Source organism: Melozone crissalis, unplaced genomic scaffold (genome assembly GCF_028551555.1).
Source record: "Melozone crissalis strain CALT ecotype California unplaced genomic scaffold, PUWL_Pcris_2 ptg000026l_1, whole genome shotgun sequence".
Classification (NCBI taxonomy): domain Eukaryota; kingdom Metazoa; phylum Chordata; class Aves; order Passeriformes; family Passerellidae; genus Melozone; species Melozone crissalis.
In genome coordinates this window covers 3,379,022-3,401,793 of record NW_026535804.1, presented here as the reverse complement: position 1 = coordinate 3,401,793, position 22,772 = coordinate 3,379,022, and the positions used below count along the sequence as shown (strand labels likewise).

At 57.8% G+C, this 22,772-nt stretch overlaps 2 protein-coding genes across 4 annotated transcripts; both read left to right on the top strand.

The window, feature by feature from the left end:
* The first annotated feature begins 2,593 nt into the window (after positions 1-2,593).
* EPN3 (epsin 3) lies at positions 2,594-11,688 on the top strand. Of its 2 annotated transcripts, XM_054278928.1 has the most exons (9): positions 2,594-2,685; positions 5,246-5,901; positions 6,261-6,379; positions 8,325-8,432; positions 8,525-8,609; positions 8,846-9,157; positions 10,024-10,125; positions 10,449-10,670; positions 10,801-11,688. In XM_054278928.1, the coding sequence occupies exons 2-9, from the start codon at positions 5,331-5,333 to the stop codon at positions 11,118-11,120; spliced, it is 1,839 nt and encodes a 612-aa protein (XP_054134903.1). In that variant the 5' UTR covers positions 2,594-2,685; positions 5,246-5,330; the 3' UTR covers positions 11,121-11,688. The 2 variants fall into 2 exon arrangements, with proteins under 2 accessions (XP_054134903.1, XP_054134904.1); XM_054278929.1 differs by lacking the exon at positions 10,024-10,125.
* A 282-nt stretch (positions 11,689-11,970) lies between these two features.
* On the top strand, positions 11,971-22,772 carry SPATA20 (spermatogenesis associated 20). Of its 2 annotated transcripts, none has more exons than XM_054278723.1 (16): positions 11,971-12,017; positions 12,948-13,085; positions 13,180-13,244; positions 13,608-13,762; positions 13,992-14,135; positions 14,383-14,584; positions 14,683-14,813; positions 14,907-15,011; positions 15,515-15,589; positions 15,801-16,013; positions 16,170-16,362; positions 17,096-17,264; positions 17,654-17,862; positions 17,973-18,172; positions 18,293-18,373; positions 22,026-22,772. In XM_054278723.1, the coding sequence occupies exons 1-16, from the start codon at positions 11,986-11,988 to the stop codon at positions 22,194-22,196; spliced, it is 2,283 nt and encodes a 760-aa protein (XP_054134698.1). In that variant the 5' UTR covers positions 11,971-11,985; the 3' UTR covers positions 22,197-22,772. The 2 variants fall into 2 exon arrangements, with proteins under 2 accessions (XP_054134698.1, XP_054134699.1); XM_054278724.1 differs by having other exon boundaries at positions 11,977-12,017; positions 12,919-13,085.

Below are 22,772 nucleotides of genomic sequence, written 5' to 3'. Positions count from 1 at the left end.
TCTGCTTTCTCATTTTAACTCCTGTGCTCTCCCTGGGGAGAGATCTATTTCTCCCCTTGGCTCCCAGCAATACCATGTCAAAACACAGCTTGTTTTTTTCACTGGCCAGGTGAGGCTCCTCATCTTTTGAGATGTTTTCTCATAGTAGGGTGTGGGGAAGCATTTTGGCTTCTGTAGCAGCTGAAGCCTCCTCTGGCTCAGTGGGCAGAGACCCACAAAGGGAATGTCTCTGCTCAGCATTCCTGGAGTGAGAATTTCAGCAACATTTTGAGAATTAGGAGGAAAAAGGCCTGAAGTTGGGGTGTGTCTCTGACAATTGCTCCTGCCTCCCTGGAGATGATTATAGCTTTGTGAATTTGCCCAACTCAAACTGCTCAAGCCATCTGTTTCTAGGAGAGAGGGAGTCTGCATGTTCTAGAGGCAACGTGATTGTCGCAGAGGCAGGAATCCTTTCATTTGGTAGTTTTACCTTAAAGGATGATAAAGCCCATCCATATCTCCATGGATCCATATCTTCAGTCCAGCCTATTGAAACCAGGCTCCATGTGTTCATCTACCCACAGGAAAACCTGTTAATACAACATGGGGTAGATGAAAGTTTTACATCAGTCACGTACAATGGAAGAATGTCCTGTGCTGGCGTTGTCCCCTCCAGGGAGGAGACTGATAGCAGAGGGTAGGTGGGCGGCATAGAAGTTCTGCAAAGGAGAACAAACCTGTGAATAGTCTAATTTCTTGTCATAAATTTTTGTCATAAATATTGCCAGGGCCTCTCCCAGCCTTGGACAAGTGTCCTCAGGGAATGAGGTACAAGGAGCATGCAGGAAAGGATGTGCTGGCCAACAGCTGTGGCACTCTGCTGTCTGCCTGCTGCAGCTTTTTGTGAGCCAGCTGATTTTTTTTTTTCCTTTTGCATTGATTTGTGGAAGTAACAGAACAGGAACTGCAGTGGAATTAGAGGTGGTTTCTGCAGAGTAGCTTTAGAAACATACACCTCTTATTTACAGGCCTAGTGTGAGCTGTGGGCTCTGACCTTAGAAGCAAGACCCTCAGGGCTCTCAGTCCTGCACTCTGCAGGACACTGTAAGGCTGAGTCCTTGCAGCCAGGCAAGGAAATTATTCCTTCTCCTCTCCCAAGCGTGGGCATTATTTGTATTAGTGTTAATAATTTGTGTTGTGTTTGCTAAATAACCAAGGTGAGCAACCTTCCTGGCCTTGGGAGTTGCATTCCAAACCCATCACGTGAGTGGGGCCTGAAGACACCATCACCACCAGTGAGGATGGGAAGAGGGGGAATTGCAGGAAAATGAGGCAAGCAGAAGATGACAGTACGTTTCCAATGGCAGAGGGGGTCTGGTGAGCAGCCAGGCTCTGCTGAGGGCAAGCAGTGCTTTGCTGGGTCCTGTACCCACAGTGGGGTTTTGGGACCCCCCACAAAGAAACCCCACATTTGTACAGCTCCAAAAACACCTCCTGGGATGTTCTCCCCATGGAGAGATTCACTTTGCTTATAAAAAAACCACTGCCTGAAGAAAGGCAAGCTGTCTACCTCACCATCTGACAGTGAAGCAGGAGCATTGGGAATGGAGGAGGAGGAAGCCTGGAGCCCATGGAGCTGCCGTGAAGAATGCCTGCACTTCCCGAGCTGGGATGTTCTCTGGGCTGACCTGCAGAGGGTTTCGATGCTGGAAATCCTCTTTTCCCACACTGCAGCTGGGAGTGGGACTAGATGCTTATTCAGCCTGTTGGGAATGTCAGGCTGCTGAGATCTGCAAAGCCCCCAGAAGCACACGGCCTCCCCGAAGACTTAAGGCAGAACCCTGGGGGCAAGATGGATCTCAGCTCAGCATTTTGTGTGGCTGGTGGAAGCAGCAGCAGCAGGAAGGCACGACCCCCTCTCCCGGCCCAGAATGTCTCAGCACACCTGAGATGTTTTCCATCTCATGGAAAATGTCAGTGATATTAAAAAGATTATATATATCCATAATACTTGAAGGGCTGTCAGTGATTAAAATGGAAGGCAGAGGCCGAGAGAGAGGGGGCGGCATTAAAATGATCGAGAGACATGACTTATTTTGTCATGTCATCTGATGCCTCCCTCTCTCGCCCAGCCAGGCTCCGGGAGATGTTCAGAGCAGGGGAAGAACCCGCTCCAAATTTAGATCCTAGCAAAAGAAAAAAAAATTAATCTAAAGAACCCAAATCGCGAGTGTGGCCTTGGGTAGCAGAGAGGGAGCTGCGTGGTGGGGAGGGTCGGCATCCCTCGGAGCTTCTTCCGCGCCCGGGGACGTGGATTTCTGTCTAAAAATAATGGGGAGGAGGAGGGGGGGGGGGAAGGAAAAGGAATACAGGCGCGCAGGCAGCAGCGAGCAGCGCCTGGCTGGCTGCCAGAGAAGGGGCAGTGACTGAGCATTTACAGCATCCCCGCCTCCCGCATGCGGCGGGGCAGGGGCTCGGCGCCGCATCCCCCGCGGCCGGTACCGCACCGCGCTGCGCCGCGCCGCGCCGGGGGGGCCTGAGCGCCTCTGCCGGTGCCCGGGCGGCCCCGAAGGGGTTAAGCCGGGACCTGCCGCCGGGACCTGCCCAGCCAGCCCGGCAACTCGGCGGCGCGCAGCAGGAGCGGGCGGCTGCGGCCGCCTCCAGCCCGCGCTCACCGGCGGCGGCAGCGGCGGCGGCACCGCGCAGGTAACCGGGGCCGCGCGCCCCTGGCACCGGGCTGCGCTGGGGGGAGGAGGAGGAAGGTTCTGGACGCTGAGCATCGCGGGCTGGGGGGCTGCCGGGCCCCGGCGGGCAGCTCGGTGCCGACCGCCTCTGGGCCAGGCTCGGGCCCCGCTGCGGCTGCGGAGCGGGAGCCGGGCGGCTGCGGGAGCCGGCGGCGCTGCGGGGGCCGTTCCCTGCTGCTTCCCCCGTGGCGGTCGCCGCTCCTCTCAGCCCTGCACCTGATTAGGGATGGAGCTGTAAATCCCCCTCCCGGCCCCCCTCCCCTCGCTGGCCCCTTCTGCCCCCCCTGCATCCCCCCCATCCCTTCCGCTCCCCCCCGGCCGTTCCTCCTCGCCCCTCGCCGCTCCCGCGTCGCCCCCGCAGCCCCCGCGCCGGCCCGCGGGCGATGGGGACCTGGCCCCGCAGCCGTGTCCTTCTCCCACCTGGCCACTCTTGGTCAAGGTCACTGCAGTAATTCCATATGAGCTGCTGGGTGCTGCCGCCTTATCTCCCACACAGCTTCTGTTTCACTCCCTTTATATTCCAGGGAGGGGGGGGATGATTCTGTGTTTGATAAACCCGCAGCTCTAAACCCCGCTGGCAGCTCCAGCCCTGATTACGTTCCTCTCATCCCTGCCCCAGCCCATGCTTCCCATCTCTTTCCATTCAGACTTCCCAGGCCATCTCATGGCGGCAAAGTCCAGCTGGGGTCAGGTTTCTGGCCAGGATGAGCCATGCCGGGAGTCTGTCACTGGACCCTGGGGTTTGTCCAGCTAGGAAACCTGTTGGAGGCAGAAGGAACCATCCTGCCCCCTCTTCGGACTGCCACTGTGCTTGCTGGTGCTTTCCAGGCTGGTGGCACCTTTGGAGAATGTGACTTTATCTCCACCTGGGTGTTGGTGGAAAGCAGAGCATGGAGCCAAGTCCTGGAGGACTTTGCTGTGTCTCTGCCCTTGTCCCAGAGGCGTTTCTGTGCCAGGCGGGCAGTGGCCTGGCCGACTGCACCACGGGCTCTCCCGGCGGGATCCAAAGGCCGCGCTGACGCTGACGGGCTGCATTGCGAAAGGGAATCGGTGCAGGGAACCGACTCGAGAGAAACTTTGTCCGCCCGCGAGCGTGGCGGTGCCAGGCTCCTCTCTGACTCACAGATGTTGCTGGCGGAGCTGTGGGGCACCTGGCTGCTGGCCCACAGGAGCAGGAGGTGCTGGACTGGTCGTGCGGGTTGTGTGGGACCGTGGTGGGTGCCGTGCGTGCCCTGTGGGCTGCATCTCCTGGGCAGGCTGGGTATTGGGACAGAGGCCTGGCCCAGCTCCAGTGCGATGGAGTGGTATCCTGAGCTGGGAGAGGGCTGGATGTGGTGCAGCAGCTGCAGTCCAGGGAGGTACTGGAACCCGAGGTGGGTGATGAAATGGACACTGATAACTGCTGTCTGCAGACTGCTGTGTGCGGGAGATATTCCTCTGCTCACATGTGTTATCTTGGATGGGGGAAAAATTGCTAGTGAGTTTTGTCACAGCTGCAGTGAGGGCTCTGGGAGCAGCTCAGCTCCCCAGTTCTGTGGTGCAACCCTGCCGAGGGCAAGGCAGCCTCTGCCTCTCCCTCAGCTTGACTCTCTGATAAAATGAGAGTGAACAGTGTCTTCTCACCATGCAGGGAGAAGGTGAGGATTGAGGACCAGCATGGAGCAGGGCACAGGGTTGTGATGGGCTCATGTGAGGACAAGTCCAGATTGCCCCACGCCACTGCATCTGTGTCAGTGCAGTGCATCCCAAGGACAGGCATTGCCCATGGGGAGGTACCAGGGCAGCTCCCAGCCATGCCAACCCCTGCTGCCCCTGTGTCTCAGTCCAGAGGAGGCTCAGACAGCTCGGGGTTTTGGTGAGAGGGGCATTCCATTATCCATCCTGCTGGCTAACCTGCCACTGGCTGTTAGCACCCTGAATTCACCAGCCTCTGGTGGGAGTAAAATTACTGAATTTGCTGGGAAAACCTGCCTGAGCAGCTGCCAGCACTAGAGAATTGTTATAGGCTCTGACTCATGACGAGGTTTTGGGTTTGCACGAGGCAGCCTTGACAGCACTGAGAGCCTTGGGCTGACAACTGGGACAAGCAGGGCTGTGTGCAGGTGCAGGTAGTGTACAGGGGAACTCGTGGCCGCACAAGGGCTGGCAGGGTCTGAAATCAGCTTTGCCAGGAGAGTGGAGTTGAGGCAGACAGGATCTGGAGGAGTGAGCTGCCATTTTCAGATGATTACTTTTAGAAGCAGAAGTGCAGGGTAGAATCTCCAAATGTTGCTGAATCCAGAGTCAAAACTTGTGGTGGCTTGGCAATTCAGGGTATCACTTGCCATGAGATTTCTTTTCCTCTTGAGCATCCTGTGTGTCTGAGTTGGTGAGTCGTGGCAGCCTAGCAGGGTGCACCTGATGGCCCTATGATGGTCACATCCACCTTGAGCCATGTCCCTGATGCCAGCCAAGGACTCTGGGAATGGGTCTTGGTGGTTGGGGCGATGCTGAGATCTCTGTGTCACTGTTCCCTGCTGCAGGTGCTCGTGAGGCTGTGGCCGTGCTCACTCATCCCTTCTCCACTGTTCTTGCCTGCCGCCAGCAGGTCTCCAGCACCACACAGCCATGACAACCTCGGCGCTGCGTCGGCAGGTGAAGAACATCGTGCACAACTACTCAGAGGCAGAGATCAAGGTGCGGGAGGCCACCTCCAATGATCCCTGGGGTCCTCCCAGCTCTCTGATGTCAGAGATCGCCGACCTCACCTTCAACACGGTGGCTTTTGCCGAGGTCATGGGCATGATCTGGCGGCGGCTGAACGACAGCGGCAAGAACTGGCGTCACGTCTACAAAGCCCTCACCCTTCTGGACTACCTCATCAAAACTGGCTCCGAGAAGGTGACCCACCAGTGCCGGGAGAACCTCTACACCATCCAGACGCTGAAGGACTTCCAGTATGTGGACCGTGATGGCAAGGACCAGGGCATCAACATCCGGGAGAAGGTGAAGCAGGTGATGGCGCTGCTGAAGGACGAGGAGCGGCTGAAGCAGGAACGGGCGCACGCGCTGCAGACCAAGGAGCGCATGGCCCTGGAGGGCATGGGCAGTGGCAGCCACCAGGTCGGCTACGGCCGCCGGGCGTCACCCTACGGTGAAGATTACAGCCGGACACGGGGCTCACCCTCCTCGTTCAACTGTGAGTGTTACTGGCAGCTCACTCGGGCTCTCTCAGGGGATGCAGGTGTTACATTTGGTTTGCACCTGCTTGGTGCCCGTCATTCTTCTACATCTTTTGGGATGGTGGTGGTGAAGCCCATCCTGCACCACAGGGCAGAGATTTGGCTGGGCCAGTGGTGGACCCCAGTAGCAAATGGCAGCTGGTGGTGCCTCCAGCCTTAAACTCATGGCTTGTTCAAGGTAGTGAGCTCTAAAGTGCGGTTACATCTCCTGGGGAGGCTGGGTATTGGGACAGAGGCCTGGAAACTGCTGATGTGCTTCCCAAAATACCTCAAGTCCTGATGCCACTCCTTCCCCTTTTCCTCTTTTATCTCCCAGCATCATCCTCATCCCCACGGTTTGCCTCTGACCTGGAGCAAGCACGGCCGCAGACGACGGGAGAGGAGGAGCTGCAGCTGCAGCTGGCACTGGCCATGAGTCGGGAGGAGGCAGAGAAGGTAGAGTGGCCCTGCCTGTCCTGGGGTGTGAGGCATCTCCCTTACCTTGCCTTATCTGTGAACACAGTGGGTCAGTTCCCTGGGAAGAGGCAGGCTTTTGAGGGCTGCCTGAGGCTGGTGCATGTACCTGCAGCTGTACCAGGCTGCTCGCATTGCGTCTGGCATCCAAAATCACCAGCAGGCAGATGGAGGCGTGGGCTGCCCCCGCTCCCTGTTCTCATATTAGAGAGGACAGCACCAGGCTGGGATCTGTCCAGCCTCCCAGACCCCAGGGTGAACTTGGGGCGGTCTTCTGGATTTACCCCAAAGCCCACTCTTCCAACCTGGTTGCCCTCCTCTGCTGAGGACTTTTGGTCTAAGCTTCCCCATTCCTCTTGCCTACCCACGGAGGTTTGAGGAGGCAAAGCCTTGCCCAGCAGTTTGTGTGGGTGCAGGCCAGCAGCATCCCCAGGGCTGGGGGCTCACTGCACACAGATGCTCCCTCCCACTGTCTGGTCCTTTCAAACTAGGCTAGAAGGAGCACTGGGAAACGGCCCCAGGAGGAACCAAGCAAGTGAGATGCTGTGCCCAGTGTGAAGCCACCTCAGGCTGTCCCTTCTCCTGTCTGCTGGCCCCTTTTCCACCAAGAATGGATTATTTGGTCACCAGCAAACAGGTAGCACAGCGTGCACAAGCCTGTGGGTACAGGCAGTACACAAAATCAGAGGAACATGGGGACCAAGGAGCTGCATGGCTGGACTGGTGGGCATCCCCTGGAGCTGTCACCCAGCACCATGAGCTCAGTTGTGCCAGGCAGAGGATGTGCTCTAGAGATGATGCTTGTTGCTGCCAGTCTTCCCTGCTTGATGGAGGCTCTTTTGGAGGCAAAGCAGGGTGTATATCCCTATTTTTGTCCTGGAATTGGAGTATTTATAGCATCCTCACACTGTTCCAATGAGCACTGAAGAAACTCTCTGGAAAGTGTTGCCTTTTTGTTGGAGTCCATCTGGGCTGCACAGTCATGTACACACATTTATGGGTGTTGACACACGTACACCCTTATCAGGGTACCCATTCCCAGCCCCCACGAGTCCCCACACTGCTGGAAAAGTGTCATGGGGCAGTGATCAGGGCCACCATGGTGGTACAGGGACAGTCTCTCCCCAAAGTCTACTCAGGTCTAGGTGTGAGGCTGGCTGGAATCCCAAACTGAGTCAGTGTCACCAACCATCTTTACCCAGCAGGCTGCCAGGGCAAGGGGATGTCTTACTCCTCTCCTTCACTGACTGCATCAGGGTCCCCAAAAACCTCCCAGGGGAGATGCTGACTGCCTAATTTAGGGTCATCCCAGCCTTAATCCAGCGGCAGGTGATGGGATCGGGGAAGGAGCTGGGCAGGGGCTGCACGGAACCTGAGCAGGAGCTGGTTAGAGAGCACAGGGACCCTGGGCTGGGGGTCTGCAGGCAGGGCCAGCTGCATGGGCACAGATGCTGTGCAGGCAGGCAAGGGGCCGCTGGAATGGCGGTGGCAAGGAGAGGGACAACCACCAAGCAGTCTTGCAAGTTGAGGGCAAGCTGAAATATCACCCAATTTCCTCTGTTGCCAGAAGCCACTTCCTCCACTTTCCAGTACAGATGAAGAAAGGCAATTGCAGCTCGCGCTCGCGCTGAGCAAAGAGGAGCACGAGAAGGTACCTGTGTCCTGCGGCCCTGGCGCTCCGCTCTCCTTGCACTTGGTCTCTCTGTGGCACCGGAGCCCAAACCATCGCCTGGCTCCGGTGCCCGCTTTGCTTTCGCTGCTCCGGGCTGTCTGCTGAGTGCTCTCCTGGGGGGCTCGGCCCTGGAGGAGCTGTCTGCTCAGGTGCTGGGACTTCTTGGGTGGCAGCTCCTGTGCTGAGTGTGTCTCCTGGAGAAGGTGCTGTCTGCAGGGTTGCTGAGCTCACAGGCCCCATCCCCTGTCCCCACAGGAAGTGAGGACCTGGCAAGGGGAGAACTCCCTGCAGCAGAGGCCTGTGGAGGAGACTGCCCCAGGCAGGGAGGAAGAGCAAGAAGAAGATAAGATGAAGAAAAGCCAGGTATAGCACTGGAGGCTGGGTGGCCACACGGGGGTGATCCTGCAGGTCTGCCCCAGGCTCCTCTCACCTTTTTATTCCTTTCCTGTCCGCAGTCTTCTATTCTGGAGCTGGCAGATATATTTGGGCCGGCGCCAGCCCCCTCCAGCCACACGTCTGCTGACCCATGGGATATGACAGGTGAGGACAACTTGCAGGCTGCCAGAATTTGGGACAGTGGCAGAAAGTTGTCCCTTGCCTCTGTTCCTCCAGCAGCTCAACAATGAGGACCTCTGCCGTCTCTCCCTCGTGCCTACTCCATTACGCTCCCAGGTGGTACTGCTGGAAGCCATGGTCTCCTGGCCACGTACCCGCCACTCAGCATTCCTCTGTGCTCTGCATTGTTCCCCCCTCCCAGAGTTTCCCTTTTTTTCCAGATATGAAACCCAAGGTGGAGCCGGTGGCCTCTGCCTGGAGCGGTGCAGCGGATCCCTGGGTGCCAGTGCCAGACCCTGGTGGGGAGCCCCTCTCCCAGGCGAGCGCCTCATCCCAGCAAACCCCTGCTGGGCCCTGGGACTTTCCCCCCAGCACCACTGCAGCCTCTGACCCCTGGGGGAAGGCACCGATGTCTTCTGGCTTCCCTCCTGCAGACCCCTGGGGAACAGCATCCCCCCCAGCCCCCCAGGGCTCCAATTCTACACCAGCTCCTGACCCTTGGGCTGCTGTGCCTGAGCAGCCTCCAACCCCTGGTAAGAGGCTCAATGCGCCTTCTGGCTTTGCTGAGGATTGAGGACAGCCTTGACCATCACTACCCTCCTGCAAGTGGGCATCTCTGGGTTCTCCCCCCTTCCTCCTTCAACCAGCTCCCCAAGCACCCCTTCCCCACCCTCCTGTCCCTTAGCTCATCCCTCAGCATCCTGAAGACTTCAAGGAACTTTTAGGCTTTATCTTTGTACAGAACAGGCTGCTTTAATTAACGTGGCAGTTAATAGAGCCATCTGATGGGAGCAGGTGGCAGCCCCACACCCCTCCAGCAGTGGGGTGATGCTGTGTCCCATTAGTGATACCTATTTGCTCAACCCAAATGACCCCTGTACACCCTGCCAGGACTAGACAGGCCCGTTGCTGGTCGCAGGTGCCATGTTGCAGATGGGGAAACACTTGTAGGAGCAGCCTGTGTTTCAAAGCTCAGTGTCACTCTCAGTTCCTCCTGGGTGTTTCCTCCAGCCCTGTGCAGGTCCTGCATGCGTTGCCCCCTCTTTTGGTCCCTGGTGAGGGTTGCAGAACCTGGTCTGGGGGCCAGTGCTGTTTGCTAAAGCATTCCTGCAGACCTGTCCCCTCTACCTGTCCCTGCTGGGGCTGGGAAAGGGACCTGCTTGTTATGGTGTAATGGCTGCAAGCAGTAGGGGTGTCTTTGTCTGCAATGATCTCGTGATCTAGCGCATCTAAGCCTTCCCCAGTGCACGTTCCTGACCCCCAAACCCATGCCCTGCATTGCATCCCCTCTTCTCTGTCTCCTTGCAGGCAGCCACCCCTGCCTCTCTCCTGCCCTTCCATCTCCTGCCCCACACCTCCCTGCTTGCTCCCCTCCTTGAGTGTCCCCTCTTCCCCCCAGCTCCAGGGGGGAACGCTTTTGACCCGTTTGCAAAGCCGCCCGAGCCGCCGGAGCAGGAGCCCTCGCAGCCGCCCTCCTCGGCCAAGTCCAGCAGCCCTGTGGGTAAGAGCTGGGAGTGGGCAGGTGCTGACCTGTGGCAGGGAGGCAGTTCTAGGGCTGGCCAGCTTGTGTGTAGTTGCTTGTTGGTATGGCCAGCTAAGGGAGCAGCCCAAGTCTCTGTGTGTGCTCATGTCCCTAACTCTGCTGTCTCCCATGGTGGCTTGGGGGATACTTGGGCAGGCCATGCTGCAGGCACAGCCCCACTGTGTCACACTGTGACCTGGGGTGAGATGTGCTGTCAGCCACCCTGTGCAGTGACAAGGGACAGTGCTGTCACCCTTGGTGTCTCCCAGCTGGCTCATGTGTCTCATCTCCCTCCATCTCAGAGCCCGACCCCTTTGGCGACCTGTTCCCCAGCACCAGGCAGGATGGGGCAAAGAGCTTTGACCTTGCCAACCTGGCTGACTCCCTGCCTGAATCCGGCAAGGATCGGAAGGACTGTAAAACTCCCGAGGCCTTCCTTGGCCCTGCCGCCTCCTCCCTGGTCAACCTGGACTCCCTGGTCGCACCTACTCCAGCCTCCAAGACCCGCAACCCCTTTCTCTCGGGTAGGTGCTGCAGGGCTGCTGGCCGGGAGCTTCCCTGCGCTGGGCAGGTGGTGGTGGGGGAGAAAGAGGAGGAGCAGAACTGCTGGAAGCAGCCTGGCTGTCCTGACATGTCCCATCTTCTCTCTTCCAGGTCTGAGCACGCCGTCCCCCACCAACCCCTTCAGCCTCTCCGAACAGCCCAAGCCGACGCTGAACCAGATGCGGACCAGCTCGCCAGTGCCCGGCCTGCCCACCGGCCACCCCGCCAACTCCATGACCTACAGCGCATCCCTGCCGCTGCCCCTCAGCAGCGTCCCCGCTGCCACCGCTGCCCTCCCCGCCTCCGCCAGTGCCTTTCCGCAGGCTGGCACCTTCCCCGAACTCCCCAGCACCTTGCCGCAGCCTTTACTGCCGCTGAGCGGCCCCCCGGCCCCGCCGTCCGCGCCCGGGGGGCTCAACCCCTTCCTCTGAACCCTCTGGACATCTGGACATGTGGACCCCCTCCCCAGCTGTTACAATCCCCCCGATCATTCCTTCCACCAAGACTTGGGGGTTTGCTAAGCTGCATGGGAGGGTGCAGCCCCCTCCCCGTGCCCACTGTGAGGGGCAGCCAGCATGAGCCCCCGTGCTTGACGGGCAACAGGGGACCCCTTCCCCTGCGAGGGCCAGTGTGGGGGGCCACGGTGGGGCTGGCTGGGGGGCAGCCAGCATGAGCCCCGGACCCCCCTTCCCCTGTGAGGGGCCATGGCGGAGGCCTTACAAAGGGCTGTGGTGCGGGGGCTCCGCTCAGTGGGCCGGGCGAGTGCACGGGGTCCGGCTGCTGGATGGACCCCCGGCGTGGTGGGACTTTGCCCCAGAACAGCGGGGATCTCGGGCAGCGCAGGTCCGGGGGTGGAAGCCGCGGGTCCTCCCACCCCGCGGGGTTCGCCCTCCCTTGGCTGCTCCCCCTCACCCCCGTCCCGCCGCCACCGCCCCCCGCCCGCTGCTGGGCGCCGCTCCAGGGGCGGGGGCGGCGGTGCTTGGGCGCTGCGATGGCGGCGGCTGCGGGTGCCCGTGCGACAATAAACTGCGCTGAGCAACCCAGTGTACGCCTGTGAGTGCCCCGTGCCACTGTGAACTGCGCTGAGCGACCGCGGCGCGGGGCGGTAACGGCTGCGGGCCGGTAACGGGGCGGGGCCGGAACCAGGAGGGGCGGGGGCCCAGTGGGGGCGAGGCCGCGCCTCGGGGGCCGGGCGGTGACGGAGGAGGGCGCGGCCGGGCCGGTAAGGGGCGGGGGCACCGGGGGCAGGGGGGCGCGGCCGGGCTGGTAAGGGGCGGGGCCCGGGGAGCTGCCGCCATGTTGGCGGCGCCGCTGCGCTGCGCCCGCAGGTACCGGAGGGGCCGGGGGGGCGGGTCCGGCCCTGGGTGCGGTGGCTGCGCCATCACCGCGTCCCCGCCGCTCCGCGAACCCTCCCCGCACTTCTCCCGTGCCCCCCGCATCCTCGCTGCAGCGCCCGCGTCCCTGAATTCTCCTGCAACGCCCTGTACTCCTTCTGCATTTCCTCTACATTCTCCCTGCACCTTCCTGAGCCCCTTATAGAGCCTTTTCGCAGCCGTACGCTTCTCCTGCCTTCCCCGACATCCTCTCCGTATCCCCCTGTATCCTCCCTAAATCCTCCTCTCGCTACCACAGCCCCTCAGGACTTTACATACTCTGTACCCCCGTTTTGCACCCCTTTCCCACCTCCTGCATCCCAGCCCTGCATCTCTGCTGCATCCCCATACCCAAAGCCCGCATCTACCCCGCAGCAGAGCAGTCTCCCTGCCCCCCATTCCCCTCATTATAAAGAGCCCGTGTCCCCCCTGCCCACATCCACCTCACGAGACGGGATTTTCCTTTCTGAGGGAGTGTTCTCCCTGCGGACACGCAGGTCAGGTCCCGCAGATGCTGTTCTTGCATTCACAGCTGTTGAGTGTGCCCCCAAAGTGTGCTGGTGGGAGAGGCAGCTCTGGGAATGGCCTTCCCCCCAGCATGGGTGCGGTGTGGCAAACTGGAGAACAAACTCCTCTGAGCCTCCAGTGAGTGGGAAGGACTTGTAACGTCCTAGAGGGGATTGGGGTGGACTGAGCCCCAGCAGAGCTACCTGGGGCTGAGACCGTTTCCCTTGGCATGGGGAGCGAGTAGTGGAGAGCAGCACCCTGTCCTGGGGCACAGCAGGACCTGGGGTGGTGGTGCTGATGCTCTGGTCTGTCATGGCTCTGTCCAGAGGCTGAGCTTTGTGGTGAGCAGGGAGCCCCTGAGCCTGTTTGGTGTCACAGGCACATATTTCTGACGGGGATCGCAGCCATGGCCACGGTGGGGACACCCGGCCCCCCCAGCGTCCCTTGTCACACCAACCGCCTGATTAACGAAAAGTCCCCGTACCTCCTGCAGCACGCCCACAACCCTGTGGATTGGTAAGAGCAATGGGGAGCCTTTCCCCCTCCTCCTCCTCCTCCTCCTCTTGTCGTTGTGTCCATGGGGCTGAGCGAATCTTGTCTTCCCCCACAGGTACCCTTGGGGTCAGGAAGCCTTTGATAAAGCAAAGAGAGAAAACAAGCTGATATTCCTGTCAGGTAACCAGAAACAAGGCATATTTCATGTCCCCTGTGTTGGTCAGTAGATGATCAGATAAGCTGAGCTGCATCCTGAGCTGGTGTGTGATTAGCCATGTAGGTATGGATGACCACCAAGCAAGAGAGTACCATGTGCTGGAGTAGCTCTCTCTGAAAATGGGCTGCATGCAGGACCAGAGTCCTTGGCCAGCTTTTAGGATCAGGAGCTGGAGAGTTCAGGAGACTCTTCTCCTCCATTTCTTGTCCAGGGGGGGCAGCAGCTCTTGCCCATAGCAAGGGTCCCCATCTCTAAGTGTTCTCCCCATCACATGTTTCCTGCTCCCTGCAAAGGACCAGTTCTCACCCATCTAAGCTTGTTTGCAGTTGGCTACTCCACCTGCCACTGGTGCCATGTCATGGAGGAAGAGTCTTTCAAGAACAAGGAGATTGGGGAGATCATGAATGAGCACTTTGTATGCATCAAAGTGGATCGTGAGGAGCGGCCAGATGTGGATAAAGTATACATGACCTTCGTGCAGGTGAGGGAGGCACGGGCAGGGCCCAGGAGGCTTTGACTGGTTCTCTCAGGGTGTTGTTCATTGTCATGTTCCTCAGGCAAGCAGTACCAGTATATGGGGTGGTCTGGATGGGTATCAACGGTGGACAGAAGCACACATCTCTTTTTGAGTGAGGCTCTTGTATGTGCTGGAAGGGCACAGAGCAGGTGCCTCTTGCGTGACCTTGGTGCACATGTGTTTTGTCTTTCAGGCCACCAGTGGTGGAGGTGGTTGGCCCATGAGTGTCTGGCTGACCCCAGACCTCAAGCCCTTTGCTGGGGGGACGTATTTCCCTCCTGAGGATGGAGTTCATCGTGTTGGTTTTCGGACTGTGCTGCTCCGGATCGCAGAGCAGGTGTGCGGCAGGAATAGTGTAGCAGACAGGGCTGAACCAAAGGGAGCACAGGGAGATTGGTCTGGACTTGAAGGGTAACTGAGTTTGGAGATTCAGTTGTGAGGAAGAGTAGTCCAGAGAACCAGCCAGAGCTTTGGCTTGGTTAGAAGTGGGTTTGAGCTGATTTGGGGAGGGTGATTGAGAACTGGAGGTATGGTTTGGACCGGTGCAAGGCAATAAGAACTATCTCTTTCCCATTGCATCTTAGTGGAAGGAGAACAAAGATGCCCTGTTGGAGAGCAGCCAGAGGATTCTGGAAGCATTGCGACACACATCAGAGATCCGTGTGCAGGGCCAGGAGTCACCCCCACCAGCCAAAGAGGTGATGGACACCTGTTTCCAGCAGCTCTCCAGATCCTATGATGAGGATTATGGTGGATTTTCCAAATCCCCCAAGTTCCCCACCCCAGGTCAGTCTGGTCTCTTCTGGTGAGACCTGCTGTGAGGCAGACAGCAGCGTGGGGGCAGAGCCCACCCCACAGCCTCCCATTGTCTCCCTGTGTTTCAGTGAATTTGAATTTCCTGTTCACGTACTGGGCCCTGCACCAAACAACTCCAGAAGGTGCCCGGGCACTGCAGATGGCTCTGCACACCCTCAAGATGATGGCCTGTGGGGGCATCCATGACCACATTGGTCAGGTAGGAGTAAATCTTTGGGGGTAAGCCCCTGTCATGGCCAGGAGGTGTGAGGTGGAGATCTGAGGTAGAGACGTCTTCACATGTTCTGTGCAGGGGTTTCACCGCTACTCCACTGACCAGCACTGGCATGTTCCTCACTTTGAGAAGATGCTGTATGACCAGGGGCAGCTGGCAGCCATGTACAGCAAAGCCTTCCAGGTATAGCTTTGGCATCCCTCTGTGTGGCTCCCACTCCTGCAGGCTGCAAGGACTGGCCTGGTTTGGGGAGCAGCTTCAAACCCTGTTCCCCAAGATACTCCCCATCCCACGGGTGTGGAGCAATCCAATGCTCCCCTTCATCTCCTGTTGTTTACCCAGAAGTGCTGCACAAACGTGTGACAGTGTAGCCCTGGGGCTTTGAGCATAATGGGGGAACAAACAGCCTTTGGGCTGGTTTTTGCAAGTCAGCAGACAATGCTGCTGCCTCTGACCTTGGTGTAACTCCAGCATTACTCTCCACTGCCCTTTGTAGATATGCCGTACTCACTGATAGTAGATTTCTATTGAAGGTCTTATTCTGAATCTATCCTTCTTTTAAAATCCTTGGACTTTCAAATGCTCCCTTGCCAACTCTTCAAATTGAAATCTCTCACCATATCTTGCTGTGTCTCTTGCCCCCTCCCACCCATGTAACACTGATGTCCATGCTGTGTCTCACACAGATCTCTGGTGATGAATTCTTTGCTGATGTTGTCCGAGACATTTTACTCTACGTCTCGCGTGACCTGAGTGACCAGGTAGGCTCTTCCCTGAGCTGACCCAAAGGGAGCCACTTGCCCTACCCTGGGATGTGGCTTGGGGCTGTTTTTCCCTGCCTTCCATTCTAGCTGAGCTCAGTCTGGAGCACTACTGAGGCTCATTAGCCAGACTGCCAGCCCTGCAATGATGGGGAGCTGGCTGAAAGTGTTGTCCTGGAGCTGGAGGATCTCTCTGTTGCACTTTTCCCAGGCAGGAGGTTTCTATAGTGCAGAAGATGCAGATTCCTATCCGACCACCACATCTAGAGAGAAGCGAGAAGGAGCTTTCTGTGTATGGACAGCCAAGGAGCTCCGGGCTCTCCTCCCCGACCCTGTTGAGGGGGCCAGAGAGGGGACAACCTTGGGAGATGTCTTCATGCACCACTATGGAGTGGAAGAGGCTGGCAACGTGGACCCCATGAAGGTGAGGGAGAGCAAAGACTGTCCTAGTGTCAGGAGCACTGATGAGAGACCTGCATCCATTGGCATGGAGGGATGGCAGAGCAGCCCCAAAACACTCAGAGTCCAACACCTCCCAAGTCTGATGGCATTTCTAGAACATGTGTCCCTCTCCCTTCAGGACCCCCATCAGGAGCTGAAGGGAAAGAACGTCCTCATTGCCCGCTGCCCCCCGGCGGTGACGGCAGCCCGGTTTGGGCTGGAGCCAGGCCGGCTGAGTGCCCTGCTGCAAGAATGCCAACACAGACTGTCCTCAGCCCGGGCACAGCGGCCACGGCCACACCTGGACACCAAGATGCTGGCAGCATGGAATGGTGAGGGGGGGCTCTGCTCTGAGGACATGCCTTGGCTGGACCCCCACCAGGGCATGGTAGCAACAGGTCCTGCTGGGACTGAGAAGCTCCCACAGAGGCACTGGGTAGGCTGTGATTGGGACCTGTGATCAGGGGCTGTGTGGAAGCAGCCCCACACCTGCAAGCCTTAGGAGCATGGGGATACTGCTCTGGCTTTACTTCCTTCCCCAGCTGCCAGCAGAGAGCAGCAGAACTCTTCCCCTGGCTCAGTTCAGCTCCTCTGGCTGGGCTGTGGGGAAGGGGTCTGAGTTGGGGCCCCAGGACCCTGGTGGGTACAGAGCCCATCCCTACTGCTGCATGGGTGAGGGATCACAGCGCTGTGTCTGTCTGGGGGTCCTGCCTCAGGGAATCACTGCAGGACCCCCAGCTCTGTTCCCAGCAGTAAATTCCTGGGTGTTTGGGTTGGGAGCTGGCATGGGCTGGAGTTATCCTGCAAACTGGAATAATCTTGAGCCCTGTATCTGCCCAAAAGTGAGGGCTCAGCTCTTGCTGGCCTTACAGTACTCTGCCTATCTCTTTGGTGACAGTGAGTGACTTCATTAATGATTAGAACTGAGCAGAAGAGCTAAGACTTGACCTGCTGCCGTCAGGGAGGATGAGCTTCACGTTGAGCCTCCTTCAGAGAACTGACTCTGACCCTCTCACCAGTTCCGTGTGCCCCCCCTGACCTGTCCTGCTGTCTCTGCCTCTGCAGGGCTGATGATCTCAGGCTTTGCCCAGGCTGGGGCTACCCTGGCTGAGCAGGGATATGTGAGCAGGGCTGCACAGGCAGCTGCCTTCCTGAGGACACACCTTTTCGACCCCGACAGCGGGAGGCTGCTTCGGAGCTGCTACCGGGGCAAGCACAACTCAGTGGAGCAGAGGTGAGTATCAGAAACTCCACAGACTTGACTGGCCACCTGCAGGTGCTGCCCAGACCCCCAGCAGTCCCTGTCCTCTCTTCCAGGCAGGACCTAACTGGGTGGGAGGGAGGCTGTTTGTTTTGTGTAGAGCTTTGGTGCAGTTTAGGAAGGATTAGTGTCCCCCAGGAGGAATTGAAGTCAAAACCTTTCCTGTTCCTCACCTTTCATGCTGGCAAGTGTCTTCCCCTACCTTGTCCTCCTGTACAGAACCCTGGGGCTGAGTTGTGTGATGGCCACAGCCATTGCTTTGCTTGGTGGCATCTCCTTGGGTATCAGAGACCAGTAAGCAGGGCTTTGCTGGGTTGGAGAACATTTCTAACCTGCTTTTCCTTCCCTGTGTGCCACTACAGTGCTGTGCCCATCCAGGGCTTCCTGGAGGACTATGTCTTTGTCATCCAGGCACTCTTTGACCTGTATGAAGCCTCCCTGGAGCAGAGCTGGCTGGAGTGGGCCCTTCATCTCCAGCACATGCAAGACAAACTCTTCTGGGACCCTAAAGGCTTTGCTTATTTCTCCACTGAGGCCAGCGATCCCTCTCTGCTCCTGCGTCTCAAGGATGGTGAGCTCAGGGACCTGGCAATGTGTTCCATGGGTTGTGGTGTGGGAGGACGGGGCTGATGGCAGATGATGGTGAGGCACTGGGCTGATGGCAGATGTTGTGCTTTGCAGACCAAGATGGAGCAGAGCCCACCCCTAACTCTGTCGCTGTCACAAACCTGCTCCGAGCAGCTTGTTACTCTGGTCATATGGACTGGGTGGAAAAAGCCAGCAAGATCTTGGCTGCCTTCTCAGAGAGGCTGCAGAAGATCCCGATAACCCTCCCAGAGATGGCCCGGGCCACCGCTGTCTTCCATCACACCCTCAAACAGGTATGGGCTGGGGCTCATTGTGCCCTGCAGGACCTGCTGTAGGAAGTGGGGCTGGCAGTGGCATGGGTGCAGTCACAGCTCTGTTTTCTCCCTCCTGCCATCCCCCCTCCCCCCGGACAGGTTGTCATCTGTGGGGACCCCCAAGGAGAAGACACCAAAGAGATGCTGCATTGTGTCCGCTCTGTCTTCAGCCCAAACAAGGTAGAGGTGCTCCCTGCCTGCCAGCCCTTCCCTGGTCTCTGCTGTCTGCACTGCTGGTGTTTCATCCCTTCTCTCAGTGCAGCTGTTGCACCCATCCTCCTCTGTTCTGCCTCTCTTCTGGGAAGCATCCTGTCCTTTTCATTTCTGAGCACAGCCACAGGGCCATGGCTGAGCCCTGCACTCCTCTCCCTGCACAGAGCATGGGCAGCCCAGCCTAGAAGTGGCTGCAGCAGTGGTTGTTATTGCTGCTGGCTGTTTGCACTGCTCTCAGTGTAAAGCCCAGTGCACTCCCAAGGGGAAACCTTTCATTCCGGTGTGAATGTGTCATGCCTAGTGTGGATGTGTCATGTCCTGTGCAGACCCAGTTAGCATCTGGGTCACCTGCTGCCTGGAGACACCCTTGCATCCTTGGAAGGGATGAGGCAGTGCCTCACTCCAATTCTGGGTACCACCAGCTGGGAGATGCTGGCTTTTCCCAAAGCTCTTCTCCCATCCAGCAACTGTTGCTGTGTATTGGGGTTCCTGCCTGACTCTGCTTGTCCTCATCTCTGCTTTGGGATGTATCAGTGCATCCCACAGAGGGGCTGGAGTTGTTGGCTGCATCTGGAACTGGCAGGGAAGGGCAGCACAGCAGCTGGTGCCCATCAGCTTTGGTGGCCAGTGTCCCTGCCTTGGGAATGATGGCTTTGACCTCAGCAAAGATGTGGAGCTGAGGGAAATAGGACTGGGCTGTGAGTGAGGGAGCTTGGTGTTTGGATTGGCTTCATCCCTGCCCATTGGGCCCTGGTGCCAGGGACTGGCATGTTCAGTCTCAGTGTCTGGGGAGCTGAAGCCCAAGCACCACTTTGCCTCTGTAACCCCAGCTAGGATGAACTGGGGAGGGCTGAGCCATCAGCACAGAATCCTCTGCTCTGTACTCTGTTAGCTCAGCCCACAGGGTGTCACCCCTAACCCTCTGCCCAGTGATGTTTGATGCCAGCATTGGAGGATCAGGGACCCATTCCAGGGACATGAGTGGGGCATACTCTCTGTCCTTCCTCTGCCATCACCCATCCAGCAGCACTCTTGTTCCATGCAGGTCCCTATTTTGTGTGCGAGGCCTCTATTCCCACACTCGACCTCTGTCCCTTGGAAGGATTACCCTGGCTGACCCAGTTTGCAGGAACAGGAGCCCAGCACCACTGTTAATAACCCTCTGCCCACAGCTGTTCAGCCCTTGGTCCCCTGAGCCCACACCGCCATTCTGGGGCCTTGGGCAGAACAAATAGCACAGCCATATCCTCCTCTCCCCTGCAGTCTGGCTCCCTCCTGCAAAGCTGGTAACAAGCCTGGCTGGTGGGGCTGCTCCTTCCCCAGACGAGGATCTTTCTCTTTCAAGCTTTTGCATTCCTTGGGGAAGAGAGAAGATGAGGGCTGGGTATTCTGGATGGATATTTCCATGGGGGAGTGAAGCCATGGTCATGCCTGCCAGGGCTGCTTGCAGGGGACCTATGCTTTGAGAGGCTGTAGGTGGGAGCTGGCAGCAGGCAGGGTGGGAGTGTAGCTCTGTTTGCCCCTTGTGTGTTCCTCATGTTGCGATGATGGGATGGAGCCAAAGCTGTTGCAGCTTGGGTATGTTTCCTGGAAGAAGAATTGTGGCAGGAGGGTAGAGCTCTCCCCCAGAGGAGCACGTGTCTCCCCTTCCCCAGGCATGAGTGTGCAGGAGTGCTAGGAGCATGATCTCTGGCAGTAGCAATGGCTCCTCCCCTTGCAGAGGTGACGACAGGAAGGGGGGAGAATCCCACTTCTCAGAGAGTTGCTCTACCTTTGGGAGCAGCCCACTGCCTCCCAACAGCCGTCCCTCTTTCCGTGCTGCATCTCACAGAAATGAGCATGCTCCTGTTCCCACCTGCCTCCATCCCCCTCCAGCTACTCCTCACATCTCCTTCCCTGCCACGGGAAGCTGCCCTAAGCACAGCAGCCCTGGGTCACCTGCTCCAGGGACATGGCTGATTTGGGAATTGCCTTTGCCAAGGAGTTGGGGGAACATCCCTGTTCCCCTACGTCCCCATTCCCTTTGTGCCAGCAGGGTGCCGGGGGCCAGGCTTGTGTGCAGGAACACAATTAATTAGGTTGTTTCAGTAATTAATTCCTTACAAACCTCACCCTGAAATCCTTGCTGTAACAAGATGCTAATGATAGAATTGCATTGAGGTTGTGATTTTAAATGGACCCTGGCTCTGGAGTGGCCCTTTGCTGCAGGCAGCTCTTTGGGGATGCAAGTAGGGGTGATGCTGAGAGCTGCTCCTGTGAGTGTCCTGGTGCTGGGAGCAGAGAGGGTTGGTTCCCTGCTCTGGGGCTGGATCCCAGCTGCTGGTATAGATCCCTGCCCTGTTAATGGTCTTTAGGGTAATTATGAAGGATCCCATTATCTCCTCGGCTGCAGAGCACTCGCCTGCCACTTGCCTTCATCCTGGCCCTGTGAGAGGACCTTGGGGAGCTTGTGAGAAAAATGAATAATGAATTTCAGATTGGACATGAATTGGTAATTAATCACTCCTGGAATTAATTCCAGACAAAGGCAAAGGGGGAGGAGATTGGGGGGAGCAAGAGGCAGGCAGGGAGACAGGCTGAGCCAGAGCTGGGTCAAGCAGATGTGGGGTGATGGTGGATAGAACAGGACTGCAGCAACCACTATCCAGGGCAGGGACCTGGGGATGTGGTGCCCCTCTGGGGACACAAGGGTGTGGGCAGCCCCTGCCAGGCATGAGTGAGGCTGTGTGGGTGTCTCTGGATGCCAGTGCTGGGTCTTCTGCTGGCTCTGGTGTAGAGGATGCTGCGTGCCAGGTGAGCAGTGCCATGGTGGAGATGTGTGTGCTGTGAGAGGCAGCATTTGGTGTCAGCATCCCTTGGTGGCATTGGCATGAGTAGTAGGGACATGTTGCGAGTGTGTCCATGCTCAGCAGACACATGCAGGGCTTGGATTGGGGCGGGCAAGGGACAGCTGTGTGCTCCAGCAGCAGGATGTTCCCTCTGTGCCTTGGGAAGGACAGCCTTTTGCTCACCCTTTGCATCTGTGTCGGCATGAGGCTCACTGCCAGCTCCTGGCCTTTCTCCTGATTAGCCTGTAAGCCCCGAGGCTTTAACAAACATTTTCCCTTTCAGAAAAGCTAATTATCCTGGCAGCCCAGTCATCACCTCTGGCTGATGCTGCTGTGTCAGCTGGGAGAGCCCCTGACCCACTGCTCATTGCCGCCTGAGTTTTTCTGGGAGGTGTGGGTAGGGCAGGAGGAGCTGGGCTGCAGGTCAGATGGGGCAATGCAGCTGTCTCTGGGGCTGTTCTTTGGCTGGGTAGGTGTCCCCAAGGAGCTGGCTAGCTGGGATGTGCCCATCCCTGTGCTTCATCCTGGCTGCCAAGTGTTTGGTGTGGTTAGGCTGCCACATCTCCATCATGCTTTTTCCTGCACTGGCATTACAGGGTGTGACCACTGTGGGACCCTGGCAGAGGGCTGGAGTGGATCCCTTCAGCTGCCCATCCCCTCTCCATTTTGAGAGAGTGTGTGGGGGGACACTGCCAGCCCTCAGCATGTCAGTGGGGCAGGAAGGGGCAGGAAGGACCAGCTGGCTGGCGCTGCCTGTGCTCTCTGGCTCTTACAGCTCCTTCTCTGGACAGGTGCTGATGGTCGCAGATGGAGACAGCTCTGGGTTCCTCTACCGCCAGCTGCCTTTCCTTGCATCCCTGGAGAGGAAGGATGGGAAGGCCACTGCCTATGTCTGCAGCAACTTCACCTGCTCCCTGCCTGTCACCTCTGTCCAGCAGCTGCGTGGGATGCTCAGCCCATGAGCCCTCAGTCGTGCTGCCTGTGGGAAGGCAAGAGTGGGACAGACTGGCACGGGAACATGGGAGAACCTCTATAACAGAGGCAACCTGAGCACCATCCCAGATGGCTCCTAGCAGTGCAGTGGGGCTGTGCCCTTCCCCACCTGCAGCAGGTTGGGGTCTGCTTGCATTGTTGCTTCAGCAGTGTCTCAGCACTGGTCCTGGGTCCTGTTTTTGGTATGTCCAGGAGACACCCATGGAGGAGCATCTCCTGCCTCTGTATTCATGCTTGCTTCTCACCTCTTCTTGCTGAGGAAAAGAAAACCAAATTAAATATAAATCCAGTGTTAATGGAGAAGTCAGATGGGAGCACTGTTAGGGTTCCTATAGCAACCCAGGGTAACACTGTCAAAAGCACCTGGATGACTTGGGAGTCAAGCGCTCTTAAAAGTGTTACTGGCTACAACAGCTGTGGTATTTTTCCGTTTCAGAGGAGATTGTAACATACATTAACTGACTATATAGTGCATGGAAAAAACCTGCTGATTACAACTGATGTAAAGTTTATTCTCTCTTTCCTCCCCTCCTTCCTTCCTTGTC